The sequence below is a fragment of the Tyto alba genome, unplaced genomic scaffold, assembly GCF_018691265.1.
Source record: "Tyto alba isolate M040663 unplaced genomic scaffold, T.alba_DEE_v4.0 Super-Scaffold_11, whole genome shotgun sequence".
NCBI classification, from domain to species: Eukaryota; Metazoa; Chordata; class Aves; order Strigiformes; family Tytonidae; genus Tyto; species Tyto alba.
In genome coordinates this window covers 7270275-7283794 of record NW_024881273.1, presented here as the reverse complement: position 1 = coordinate 7283794, position 13520 = coordinate 7270275, and the positions used below count along the sequence as shown (strand labels likewise).

At 60.0% G+C, this 13520-nt stretch overlaps 2 protein-coding genes across 2 annotated transcripts; both read left to right on the top strand.

Moving 5' to 3' along the window:
- Nucleotides 1-240: 240 nt before the first annotated feature.
- On the top strand, nucleotides 241-4938 carry TOR2A (torsin family 2 member A). Its single transcript, XM_042786965.1, has 6 exons — nucleotides 241-326; nucleotides 399-514; nucleotides 778-1043; nucleotides 2160-2335; nucleotides 2688-2815; nucleotides 3347-4938. Exons 1-6 carry the CDS (start codon nucleotides 283-285, stop codon nucleotides 3589-3591), a joined length of 975 nt encoding a protein of 324 aa, XP_042642899.1. The 5' UTR covers nucleotides 241-282; the 3' UTR covers nucleotides 3592-4938.
- A 4515-nt stretch (nucleotides 4939-9453) lies between these two features.
- On the top strand, nucleotides 9454-12286 carry PTRH1 (peptidyl-tRNA hydrolase 1 homolog). The gene is made up of 5 exons (XM_042786869.1): nucleotides 9454-9524; nucleotides 10330-10549; nucleotides 10714-10813; nucleotides 11457-11502; nucleotides 11926-12286. The coding sequence occupies exons 1-5, from the start codon at nucleotides 9456-9458 to the stop codon at nucleotides 12115-12117; spliced, it is 627 nt and encodes a 208-aa protein (XP_042642803.1). The 5' UTR covers nucleotides 9454-9455; the 3' UTR covers nucleotides 12118-12286.
- Nucleotides 12287-13520: the final 1234 nt, after the last annotated feature.

Sequence of the window (13520 nt, the reverse complement as noted above, 5' to 3'; positions counted from 1 at the left end):
TCTCCTGTGGGTGTCATTTAAACGAGGCCAAGGAGAGGAGAGCTCGGTGCCGGGCTGGCGAGGGGGCCCCCCATGCTGAACTGCCCCCCGGACCTCTGCAAAGAGGGGGCCGGGGTCCCCAAAGCACCAGCCGCTGCCCGCGGCGGGAGGCGGGGCGATGCGGGGCCAGGCCCCGCCCCCTCATTGCATAACCACGCCTGGTTTCCCACCTCCCGTAGCCCCGCCCCCGCGCGGGGCACGCCGGGAGCTGTAGTGCGGGCGGAGCCGGAGCGGGCGGCCGCCATGGGCCCCGGAGTGGCGGCGGCCCCGGCCCCGGCCCCGGCCCCGGCCCCGGCCCCGGCCCGGGCCCCGGCCTCGGCCCCGGCCCCGGCCCCGGCCCGGGCCCCGGCCTTGGCCTTGGCCCTGGCCCTGCTGCTGGCGGCCGCCGCCCGCCCCGCCGCCGCCTGGGACCTGTGGGCGCTGCGCTGTGGCTTCGTGGCGGACTGCGAGTGCAGCTTCGGGCCCGACCTGCGCGGTCAGCGGGCCGGGATGGGGCGGGGGGGAGAGGGGGCGCCCCTGAGGCGCGGGGAGCCTCTGAGGACGGGGACCCCGGGGTCTGGGGGGGTCCCGCTGCCGGGGTGTTTCCAGGAGCCCCTTCCCCGGGGGCCGACCCTGGAGCGGGGCGCAGAGGGGGCTCCGGCAGTCTCTCGCCGCAGGAAGCAGCCCTCAGAGGCCGCGGTGGGAGACAGGAGCCGTTTCAACCTGCGTTTTCCAAGACTTGCTTTGACTTTGCTTCAGGTCTGGAGTGTGACTTGGCCATGAACCTGGTGGGGCAGCCCCTGGTGAGGCAGCAGGTGATGAAGGGAGTGAGGGAGTTCCTAGAGAACCAGGATCCAGCAAAACCCCTCGTGATGTCCTTCCATGGCTCAACGGGAACAGGCAAAACCTACGTGAGCTCCATGCTCATCCGCTACCTCTTCCAGGGTGGACTCCAGAGTCCCTACGTTCACCACTTCTCTCCGATAGTGCACTTCCCCCACGCTGAGCGGATAGAGCAGTACAAGGTAAGGGACACCTCTCATCACACTACTACTTGTTTGCAGGTATTTTTTGGTTATGTCCATCTTGATCCTCAGCACATACACATTCAGGCTGTTTCCCGAAGTGCAGTAGGAATAAAAGCTCTTTGTTTTACCTTCTCAAACACGGCTGAGTGAGTGGCTCCACACACTGGCAGAAGAAACTGCGATATACTCTGGCACTCAAGTTATCACTTTCGTCTTCCCCACAGCAGTCCTTGCCGTGATCATGTTCTCATTCCTTAAATATTTACACAGTCTTTTGAACACACAAACATCTTTGCTTAGATGAAAGGCACTAAAATTCTCCCGTTGCTTTCCAAACAGTTTGATGGCTGTGAAAACCTGCATATCGCTAGACTTGTAATCCCCTCCTCACAGAGCAAGCAGCTCCTGAACAGCAGCTCTAGACTTGTAACTGTGCTACTCTCTTTTAAAGCTGAGAAAGGGAAGAAATCAAAATACAAAGGTTAGCTGACAAACCCTCAGCACAGTGGGGAATCGGTGCGCCTGGACGTTTGCTTTCTGGGTGTTTGGAGAAGCTATTTCTTGTATTGTGTCCTTAGAAGATACACTCTTAAGGTAAAACCCATACTGGGTGAAGTGCTTCGGAGTTATACATGTCCCCAGGCAACGTGAGTGGTTTTGTGTGGGTTGGGACCTACACTGAAGTAACCTCAGCCGTGATAAAGAGCCAGAGCTCTTCTGGGTCAGCACAGGCACATGTCTTTGCACCAGGACAGGAGCTGGCAAAAAGCACATAGTAACTGGGAACTGCGTAGATATACAAAGAGGAGAACGTGGGAAACTGTAAAGTCTGAATCCCCAGCTTTAGTTTGCTGCCCCCTTCTTTAGATCTGTAATAAAAGATCAAACTACAATGGTCTGATAAAGCCCCTGTGTGAAACCCAGAATAAAGGAGGCTTCCCCCATGCTGGCTGTTCCTGCTCAGAGTAGGTGGTGCTGTGCAGGGACCAGCTGCTTTCAGCACCTTCAACTCTGCTTGAGCTCAGGTCTCAGCTTTTGCTCTGGGATAGCTCGAGCCTCTCTTGCTGCTCTCGGCATCTCGCTGCCTTGCAGCTCGGTGGATGTTTTTCCCAGGAAAGCCTGAAGCGCTGGATCCAAGGGAACTTGACAAACTGTGGACGGTCGGCCTTTCTCTTTGACGAGATGGACAAGATGCACCCTGGCCTGATTGACGTGATCATACCATTCCTGGGACCCTCGTGGGTTGTGTATGGGACCAACTACCGCAAAGCCATCTTCATCTTCATAAGGTAAGAGAGGCCCCTCTGTGGCATCACAGGGCCTCCCAGCACACCGCTTCTCATTTGGGCAGATGTCATACCTACTTCAGAGCACACACTTGTTTTGCTTTCCCTTCTCCAAGCCTTGAGCCTCTACCAATACCAAGAGACACTATTTCATTGTGAATAGACAGACCTGGAGAGTCTGAAAAAGCTCTTCTGTCCCTCTTATTTGGCTGCCTTTACAGGAGTCATTTTAGGCCAGGCAGCTTGGGAGATCCTGGCTTGGACTGGTGCTGGCCGGCCGGTGTCAGGTACCACCTCTGTCCTGCAACACCATTTTCCTGCATAAATGCTGACTAAGCATCTCATTCTTGTGCAGCAATGCAGGAGGGGAGCAAATCAACGAAATGACGCTGGATTTCTGGCGTGCCCACAAGGACCGGGAGGAGATCAGCCTGCGTGACCTGGAGCCAGCCATCTCCAAAGCTGTGTTTGAAAACCCACAGAGTGAGTCCATGGAGCAGAGCCTTTCTGGCAGGGTCAGAGCCCGGCAGAGGGAGCCAGGCCCATTCCAGGCAGCCTCGAACACCGCCTGCCACCTCCCAGGCAGCCAGAAAGGGACGAGGGGGCTTTGAGAGAAGGGAACTGCGATTGCCTCAAGGTTTCTTGGCAAAGGGAAGGAATAAGCCAGCCTTCCAAGCCAGCAGATCTGGTGTCACGTTTAGCAAAGTTCTTTTGAGAGAGGGTGTATTCACAGCTGGGGGGTGGCAAACAGCACAGCGTGCTCAGTGGAAAGGTGCTGAGACGTACCGATGCCCACTGCCTGCCAGCTCCTCCTTGCTTTTCCCTTGTCACAGGGCACAGAGCTCACACTCTGACTAGTGAAGCTAAATTCCCCCCATTCCTGGAGAGCAAGTCTGTTGGGGGGTAAAGGGGTGACAGCTGCATATTTTAGCTTTGCACAAAGCAGCTCTTTGAATTCCAGGGACTGCAGTGACTCTCTGAAGGTAAAACCTGTCTCTTCCTTTGCTTTTGCAGGTGGATTCTGGAAATCTGGGATCATTAACGAACATCTCATTGATTTTGTTGTGCCCTTCCTTCCACTGAAGCGCCACCACGTAAAGCAGTGCATCGTCAGTGAACTTGTCCAGCAAGGCCTCGAAGTCCGTCCGGGTGTTGTCCAGGAGGTGGCTGACAGCATCCCCTACTTCCCAGAAGAAGAGAAAATATTCTCATCAACAGGCTGCAAAACAGTGACCTCTCGGATCAGTTTTTTCTTCTAATCACTGGCAAGGGCCTTGCTCGGATCCATAGGGGATGTGTACGGATCTGTAAAGTGGCAGAGCACAGGGCTGGCGGGACGAGCGGTGGGAGCTGCCCTCGTCTCTCCAGCCCCGGGGAGGCTGCTGCAGGATGCAGCCACAGGACCAAGTGCAAGTGATGTGATTTAAAGCACTTTACTGATTTCCCCTTGGCCAGGTGAGGGTGGATGCGATCAGCTGAATGCACCACCCAAGACGTCTGTGACGACAAGGCAGGGATGCTAAGAGGGACTGCAGCAGCAGGGAGGTTTCTCACACTGTCAGCAGCATCCACCTGCAGCTCTCCCCTCTCCTGGCAGCTACTGATATCCAACACATCAAGATTCTGAGCTCACATAAGAATATTTCTTTCCTACAGCATTTTAACAGTTTTTTTAAACCTTTTCAAGCGTGGCTGTGCCTCAGCTCCTTGGTGCAATGTGACAGTTCTGGTGCTGATTCCTGCAGTGCTGCCCAGTGAACACTTTCAACATTGCAGCAAAATTTTCTTTCCAAAGAAGTCTTAGAGCCAACTTCTTTCACTGTGAATAGGTGCTATTAGGGACCAGCTTCCCCAACAGTAAGTGTGCAGGGTGGGGTAACATGAGAGATGGCAGCACCTGATCTGCCAAGAGCCAGGTTCTTCCTACTACCCCCTTCTCCATCTTTCTCCTACGGTCCAAAGGATTTCCCTGCAACAAACCAGGAAAACAGCAACAAAGACTTCTCACTTGTTTTAGCAGCTATGAAAAATTTCAGTCCTACCTCCAAGGGAGCCCATGGTGCCACTAACGGTTTTGAAAATTCCTTTTATTCAGTGATTATTTCTACAGCAGCCTGAGTTAGAGCTGTTGAGCCTCTCGTACATCCTTCTGCTGGTCAGACCTTGCAGGCTTTGGCTGGGCCAGCATCCATTCTGCTTCTGGGGAGTGTCACTTATGATGGGGACCTGGGGACAATACTTAGAGAAGATCAGTGCTCCGCATTGCCAAGCATGGGGTGCACAGCACCACTGGCCTTTGTCCAGGTTTTAATCTCTGTGCAGTCAGTTATGGGAGAACAGATCAGAGGAACAAGAATCATTTGCTCTCTAGGAGCAAACTGCCTGAGGGCTGGGCGCAGGGACAATGCTCCCCTCGGGCCCTGTGCTGAAATGAGCTGCCGGCGCTTGGGACCATTCCAGCTCCAGGGCCAGAGCTTTGGGGACAGCGATTTTAGACACTACCCAAACGCTGCCCAGGAGCTGGCTCACAGACAAACTCAAAAATTCTCCCTCTTCTAAAAATGTTATGAATTTCTAATTTTAAAATAAATCTTTTATGAAACAAATGGTTGGGGAATGGTCTTTTACTTGGATTCCTGACTGCAGCTAGTGCGGAAGTTGGAAGATTTGCAGTTGCATGGGAACAGCTGCCTGACGCGATGGGACTTTGGGGATTTAGCAGCACGGAGCTGATGCTCCCTGATTAGGAAACAAGACAGCAGCCTTTCCCCAGGAAGGAAGCGAAGCAGCAGTAGTGGGGCCAGACATCCTCCACAGAGGAGCCAGCATAGGTCCAGGAAGGCCACTGAGTCTCTCTGCCCCAGTGGCACTTTTCCCCCCACTGCAGAGCACATCCCTGGGTCCCACGGCCACATTCGCAGGGCTGGTGCCAGCACAGCAGACGGTGGGAGCCACGTCCCCTCCTGCCCAGGGCGTGCTGCTTTGTGCAGGGAGCTGGGGGGCCGAGGCGAGGTGCCGGGCGGGCGTGGTGGCAGAGCAGCCGCTCCTGCAGCACTGGCTGAGCTCCGTGTGCTGGCTGGGCGCGAGATCCGAGCCCGCAGCCCCTGCCACCGCACCCCGGGCTTGCTCACCCGAGTCACGGTCCCTCAACCTCCTGCTCCCCTGTTCCCTCAGGAACCGCTTCTTCCCGATCAGCCTCTAGTGCCATCAGTAGCCAGGGGACCAGTGCCAGTGCAAAGGCAACACTACAGGCCTGCAGCAACCCCCTGAAGCAATCCTTTATCTGGGAGAGCTGAGGAGGAGTGAGGCGCCTGCTTGGAACAAGGTTCCCAGGCCAAGCATAGACACCCGGCAACCCACCGTCACCTTTCAGGAGCAGAAAGTGGTAAAAACCCGCCTTTGCCACCACAAGTACTTCAGCAGCGAGCTCCAAAACATGCCACTGTGCTACAGAGCAAATGAAACCCCTCACACTCAGGATTTGAGCAACACCCCCACTTTGGGGTGGGCAGCACTAGTGGGTTAACACCCAAGACAAACGACCCCTCAGCATGTACCTATTGCTGCTGTCACACCAGGCAACATCAGCCAAACTGGTGAGTTCTGGGGGGGTTCTGAAGCATTTTCACAAAGGTTTCTCGGGCAAGGCATCCAGCCATGCTCCCCAGGAGAGCATGGACGGTCTTTCTTGGAAAGAGATAGTGTAGGAGGGAAAAGATCTGCAGTGGCAACAAGGATCTCCATGGAAAAACTCTTCCCCACAGTGAGCACCAAGCCACAGGGTTTCCAGCACTGCAGCTAAACACCCACATCATGCTACCAACAAAGGCCCCACCAGGACCTCACCCAACAGGGAGCCCAGGTTTCACCTCAAACAACACCCAGGTCACTGCCCGGAGTGGTGCCATGCTGGGTGACAGCCATATGGAGACACGTTCCCCTTATCACAGCCAGACACAGCAGGGCTTCTGCCCTGAATTAGGGTCAAAGAAACAGGAAAACGAAAATAAGGAGGAAAAACCTGCCCAGTGGCTCCAGCACAAGGCTGTTGTAAGAGTCAGGCTATCACCCTTGCTGCTTGGCTTGGACCCACACACCCTGGCAGAACCCCAACCCCGATCCTTGATCAGCTGCTGGCCACTGATGCAGTACAGAAATACCAGGCTTGCCCCAAAACACATGAGGGGGAGGCACAGAGACTGCAGTCGGGGCAACTGGCTGAGAACATCACCCACGGCCTCAGGAGGGCATCAGGGAGAAGCGCAGGGCTGTACCTCGCCCTCCATGGGGTCGAGCCACACACTTGGGGTGGCATCCTCCCCTCCGCGGGCACAGGTAGTACAGCAGTTTCTGGGAGCCGTGTTCAAGGGCTGTGGAGAAGCGAGTTTCTGCCTGTGAGGGGATGGGAGCGAGCCCACTCAGTGGCTGGCTCGCCACCGGCCCCGGAGGCAGACCACACTGGCCCACCAGCTCACCTTGCCACCAAATCCTGCCGTCCCTGCTCATGCAACCCGTCTCCACACACCACAGTTGCCCAGGCTCAGCTCCAGCGCCTGCTGGTAATCCGCTAGTGCACAGGCCAGCTCCCCCAGGCGAGGGAAGCAGTCTGCAGCAAGGCAGCTTCAGCGTCTCAGTTAAATGAGAGCGGCTGGGGCCTGGCTGCCACCCCCAGGCTTTGTCTGGAGCTCTCCGTGCCAGCGGGAAACACGCACGGCACGTGTCCAACCCACCCCAGCCACAAAGATTTCACCGTCATTAGCCAAAAGCTCTGAGCTCCGCTGGGCAGGAGACACAGCCCGATCTGGAAGAGAACAGCCATTCCCAGCCATGTCCTTGGGACGGGCCATGTGGGGAGGGAGCTGAACCACCAGTAGTAAATCCTGGTTCCTGCTGAAACAGCCCAGGCAGGCACAGCTGTAAACCAGGGTCAGGAGCAAGGGAGAACCCAGGGTCCCTACTGCGCATTTCAGTCACCGCTCCCGAGCGCGGGGCCTTCCCCTGCACACACTCAATGCTCGAGTGCAGACACTGCTATCCGACACCCCAGCCCTCACCACGGGGGCCCCACTGTGATCCCCCAGCCCAGCTGCTTGCCTCCTCTGTTGACACAGAGCCCTTTCTCCCTCCTCTTGTCCCACAAAGCCTCGCCAAGGAGCATCACAGCCTCATGGACTACGCCAAGGGTGTAGCAGTGAACAGCAACAGCACAGTCATTGCAGGTGAGTGTCAGCTGCCACCGAGGCTCCAAAACCCCTGGGGCACCCAGCTCCCTTGCCCTGGCTAAGTCCTTTTTAGGCTGCACCAAAGTCCTTGAGCTGTCAGAGGAGGGTCACCCTGTGACACAGGGACAGAGACAGGAGAGCTCAGAAGCTGATGGGGCCGACTGGCCATGGTGACATTCTCACTACCTGAGGGTGAAGAATTTGGTGGCTGCGGGGTCACTCTTGATGGTGAAGCTCATCTTGAGCAGGGCCCTGCACAGGGCCTTGGACACCGCCTCAGCCTTGGCCTCCTGACCTCGTCTCAGCAGCCTCTGCCTCTGGGCCTGTGCGGCTCCCGCTCCAGGGCCTGTTGGATGTCCTGGTGGCACAGGGTCAGCTGCCTGGGGAGGTCAAGTACCCTCAGAGACTGGCTCTCCTCAGCGCATCCCCAGCCTCCAGGACGGGTAGCAGGGCCCCCCGTGGACCAGAGCAGACATACCTACCCAAAGTGATGCACAGAGCACGTACAGATCAAAGTTCCTCACACCCTCCTCCAGGTCCCTGTTGAGCTTCCAGAGGCGCTCTGGGAACCTTCTGAGAGCCACAAGACACACGATGCTGCAAGAGGAGACGGGCGAGGCTGGAGGCATCCTACAGCAGGATCAGCCCAGACAACCCAGTGCTCCCCTGGCTCTACCTCCTCTGGCAAAACACCCTGCTGTGAGGCTGCAGCTCAGCCGCCTGCGTGAAGGCTTCCAGGGCCTTGCAGTAGAGCTCTTGGTCGAGCAGACATCAGCCCTGAAGGGAAACTCTGTCAACCTGGCCACCAGCTGGGGCTGCAGACAGGGGTGGGGAATGGTGGCTGACCTACAGGGGAAGGACAAGGACCAGAGAAGCCAGGCAGGGCTGCTCCCATGCCCGCAGCAGCGTGAGCACTTTCCTGAAGTTCAGTATGGCCGACTGGAAGTTACAGGGCTGGAAGAAGTCCTCTGCCCACCATTCACACAGCTCTGCCTGCACCAAGGACAACCCTCATCCCACGCCAGCCCAGCCCAGCCCTGCTCAAGCTACCCAGGATCAGCCTGGCAAAAAGCTAACAGCATCCTGAAGCCAGATGCCAGCAGGAGAACTGGTCTTAATGATATAACCTCCCTTCTCTGGCTTCCAGCCTGGCGTGTCCCTAGCCCTCTGGGGACTCTTTACCCTCTGAGGATCCAGGTCGATGGCTTTCAAATAGCAGGTGATGACTTCCTCCCATGGGCCACACAAGTCCAGCCCTTTCTGTGAGCTGGGGAGAGGAAAAGAGCCGTGAGCGAAGCCTGGACTGAGGGACTGTCACACAGCCTTGGAAGAAAGCTCTGCTCCGCTGGCCGGGCTGAGAGCCAGCCCGGGCTGGAGGGTGGCCGGGGGAAGGGGGGGATCACGTATGCCCCCCACCCAGCCGTGCCCCGAAGGCCGCTGCAAAGGACGGTGTGAGCGGGAAGGAGACAGGCACGAACACAGAGAAGACGAGGCACGGCCTGGACACTCTGCTCCTGCACCCCGGCCCACGCGGCTGCGGGCTGGGACCCCAATTCCCGCGGGGACCCCACGATGCCCAGACACCGCCTGGGCCCGAGGACCCTCCGCAGGGACCTCTCCCAGCCTTCCCCCGTCACCGCCGCGGCTCGGAGCGCCCCCAGCCCCGCCGTGAGTATCGCCGGCCGACCCGCGGGGATTTACCCACAGCGTGGGCGGAGCGTGTCCCGCCCCACGCCACAGCCCCCCCCCCCCCGGGACCGCCCTGCCGCCCGCAACCAAGATGGCGGCGCTGCCCGTAAGCAAGATGGCGGCGGGGGGAGCGGGAGGGTGAGGCGGCGCTGGGCGGTTGGAGGCGCGCGGGCGTGACGTCACGGAGGGGGAGGGGTTAGGGAGCACGCGGCATGATGGTGGCGGCGGGGCTGGCCGGGCGCGCGCGACCGCTCGTCAGCCGGGCGGGGCCGCGCGTGATGGTGGGGCCGAGGGGGCGGGGCCAGGCGGGAGGGGAGCGGGGTGTGAGGGGGACACCGGGGAGATCGGGGCTGTGAGGGGGAGATCAGGGCTGTGAGGGGGACACTGGGGAGATCGGGGCTGTGAGGGAGAGATCGGGGCTGTGAGGGGGACACCGGGGAGATCGGGGACGTGAGGGGGAGATCGGGGAGATCGGGGCTTTGAGGGGGACACTGGGGAGATCGGGGACGTGAGGGAGAGATCGGGGCTGTGAGGGGGACACTGGGGAGATCGGGGCTTTGAGGGGGAGATTGGGGCTGTGAGGGGGACACTGGGGAGATCGGGGCTGTGAGGGGGAGATCGGGGAGATCGGGGCTTTGAGGGGGACACTGGGGAGATCGGGGACGTGAGGGGGAGATTGGGGCTGTGAGGGGGACACTGGGGAGATCGGGGCTGTGAGGGGGAGATCGGGGAGATCGGGGCTTTGAGGGGGACACTGGGGAGATCGGGGACGTGAGGGGGAGATCGGGGCTGTGAGGGGGACACTGGGGAGATCGGGGACGTGAGGGGGGACACCGGGGAGATCGAGGATGTGAGAGGGAACACCCGGAGGTTGGGGCTGTGAGGGGGACAGCAGGGAGATCGGGGCTGAGGGGACCAGCTGGCTGGGGGGGAGCACAGGGGATCGGGTCTGACGGGATGAAGGCTGAGGGGTATCGGGTCTGTGCAGAGCGGGTGTGAGGGTGCTGGTGGGGGGGATCTGGCCTGTGAAGGGGCCAAGGGACTCGTGGGGGGCCCAGCAAAGCCCTGCTGACACCCGGCTGGCAGGTGGCCGGTCTGGGCAACTATGGGCTGTGTGGGACACGGCACAGCGTAGGCATGGCAGTGCTGGACCGGCTGGCCCGGCAGCTGGCGGTGGCCGAGGGTTGGCGAGTGGACAGGCGGTGCTGTGCCGACATGGCCCTGGCCGTGGCCCGCGGCCTGGAGCTGGTGCTGCTCAAGCCGCGGAGGCTCATGAACATCAACGGGCTCAGTGTCGCCAGTGCTGGTGAGCAGCTCAGTCACACCCGATGCCTGTTGTGCCACCGAGCCCTGTGACAGCCCCGCTGTACCCCTGCCCGGCACGGGTCCCTGCAGCCCCGCTCTGCAGGGTCAAGGCCTGGTGAGTCCATTTCCCCCCTCATTTCTTGCATTGTATTTCTCTTTCCAAAGCTGAGATCTACAACCTCCGCCCAGAAGACATTTACCTGATTCACGACGACCTGGACAAGGACCTGGGCAAGGTGGCGATCAAGCTGGGAGGCAGCGCAAGGTATGGGGCGGCCCCAGCTCTCTGGTTGTGTGAGCTGGTTTGAGGCCTTGCCATACCCTTACAGGCACACGGGCTGTTCCTGGCCCCCATCCCACCAGCCTGGTGGTATTTCCAGTCCCAGCATCAGCCTTGGGCTTGATCCCAGTTGCAGAGGCAACAGCTGGCTGTTTGGGCAGTGTCCCAGTGCCTGCCCTGGCAGGAAGCACAAGGAGCCTCCTGGAAGTGGCTGCGGGCTGGATCCAGCCCTCCGGCTGCACCACACAGGCTTTTTATAGCACTCTGCCTCCTCTCTGACTGCCCCAGCGCCAGCTCCTGGGTCAGCCTCGAGACATTTAACCTATGAAATCTTCCACTGTGGGACGGGGCATGGATGGTACTGGGCCCAGTGCTCAGTCACACGTGCGCTGGCTGCAAGAGCTGAGATGCACAGAACGTGCTGACCCAGCTCTGCTTCCCTTGTCCCCCCCAGCCAGCTGCTCTCAGCCCCAGGGGCTGGCTGCTCCGGCAGAGCCAGGGCATGGAGACCGCAGCCTGGCTGGGGCCACATCCCCAGGCCCCTGCAGCAAGAGACCACGAGACCATACTGGGGGGTGGGGGGGTGTCTCTTACAGACTAACAGTGGGTTTTCTCCTTTCCTCTCAAGGGGACACAACGGGGTCCGATCCTGCATCAGTGCTTTGCACTCCAACGTGAGTGGGCCTCGCTGGAAGGGGCTCAATCCTGCTCCCATGTCAATGCTTGGCTTGTCATCCCCCTACTCCCATTCTTCTGACTCCCCTCAGACAAGCCCCTGCTCCCTTTCCTCTCCCCCACTTTTCTCTTTCCCCTCCTTCACTCTGTTTCTCTGAGGGCTGATGTCAATTTGGCTGCCGTGGAAGACATGGAAACAATTAGCTCGAGCGGCTCTGCCAGACCTGGCAGGAGCCCGGGATCGCAGCACAGCACAGCAAAAGCCTCTTCCAAAATCATGTTTCTTGGAGCAAGTGCTCAAAACCACCTGGAAAACATGAGAGGCTGCTCCCTCGCTGCCCAGCCCCTCTCAGCACTGTCCTGTTGCCCCAGCTCTGGGCCCTTGAGGTGAAGCTTCTCCAGCTCTCATCCTTCCTCCCCAGGAGATGACCCGGCTCAGGGTCGGCATCGGGCGGCCGGAGGGTGCAGTGAGGGTGTCCAGCTACGTCCTGGCTCCGTTCAGCGCCGGGGAGCGGGAGAGGCTGGAGCAGGTCCTGGCCCAGGCAGCGACCTGCCTGCTGGAGCACATCCTGCACAGGAGAGCACCCGCAGGGGACCCGGGGGACAGGGGCTGACACCAGCCCCCCGGGGACCTGTGTGGCCGATGGACGTGGTGCGGGGTGACGGTGGTGCGGAGCAGAGCTGGCCCCACGCAGATCCGGGCAGCTCCTGTCCCACTCAAACCCCTGGGGTGGCTTCGTACAGCGGTTTGGCACAGAAATAAAACCCCTGCCCTGCTCCTGCCCCTCTTCCCCGTGCCGCCAGCTGAACGCCTCTCTGCAGCAAAAATCTGTGTTCCCAGCCCTGTTCCACCAGCCCGGGCTGGAGGGAAGCTTGCAGTGGGAAGCGATGGGAGCAACTTCCGCAGGGTCCAAAACCACTTGGGCTGTGTTGAGAAACGGTGGGAAGGCGTAGCTCAAGGGCTGCTCCCAGTGAACTGCAGCAAGGCTCCGGGCTGGCCGCGTAGTTCTTGAGTTAGGCGGTTTTAAGGCAAAACCCTGGAGCTTCCGACAGCTGGAGGAGTTCTGGCCCCTCCTTGCAGAGCCGGTACAGGTCTCGGGGGGGAGAGGGCAGCCCAGGAGCGGTGTGTCCCCACCGCCAGCACGTCCTGGCCAGCTGCGTGCCCTGCGAGCGTGGCCACACCGAGAGCCCCAGCGCCGGCGGCTCCTCGCCCGCGTCCCCGCGGGTGCTGGAACAAGCACCGGGACCCTTGCTGGGTGACATGTACCACAGCGCTGCCGCCGCTTCCTTCCTCTGCTCCAGCTGGCACCAGACCTTCCTCCGCTCCATCCCCAGCTCCCGAGCTCCTCCGGTAGCACCGAGGCTCTGTGTGGCCAGGGGACAGGCAGGGAGGCAAAGGTGTCCCCGACCTGCTGCCACCTCCCCACCCTGCTGCGTCGCCCGTGCCTGTGCTGGCCGGGACCCGGCGGTCGCAGACCATGCACGTGGCTGTCTCCCGCTCCCTGTTCTCCAGCAGATCCGCACGGATCTTCGGGTCCCGCGTGATCCCCTGGAGCTCGTTGTTTTCCTTCAGGAGGTCCCTGCTGTAGCTGGTCAACCTGCCCCGAACGACGCTCTCCTGGATCATCTGGTGGGCTGACATCCCGCTGTGGGGGTCAGCTACTGAGGCTTCCACCCACTGCTCCATCGCCTTCACCAAGCTGTGGGGAAAAGAGGGGTGCAGCCCCCCCCCCAAACCCTGGGTGAAGGTGGCTACGCACCATCCCGGGGCTGACCCCAGGGCCCAGTGGGGCAGCCAGCTGCCAGGCAGGGCCGAAGAGCTGCAGCAGCTCCGGGGGCCTGGCAGGGAGCTCGCGTCTCCCCAGCTCACCGGGGCTAGGGCTAGTTGCAATGGTTTTAAGGAAATTGCAACTCTACCCCAGAAACCCCTCAGTTTTCAACCAAAGGTCATCCTGCTGAGGAGCTGAGGTTCAGCAGCAAACAAGCCGGGGCTCTTGGAAAGCAAACGCCCTTCTCC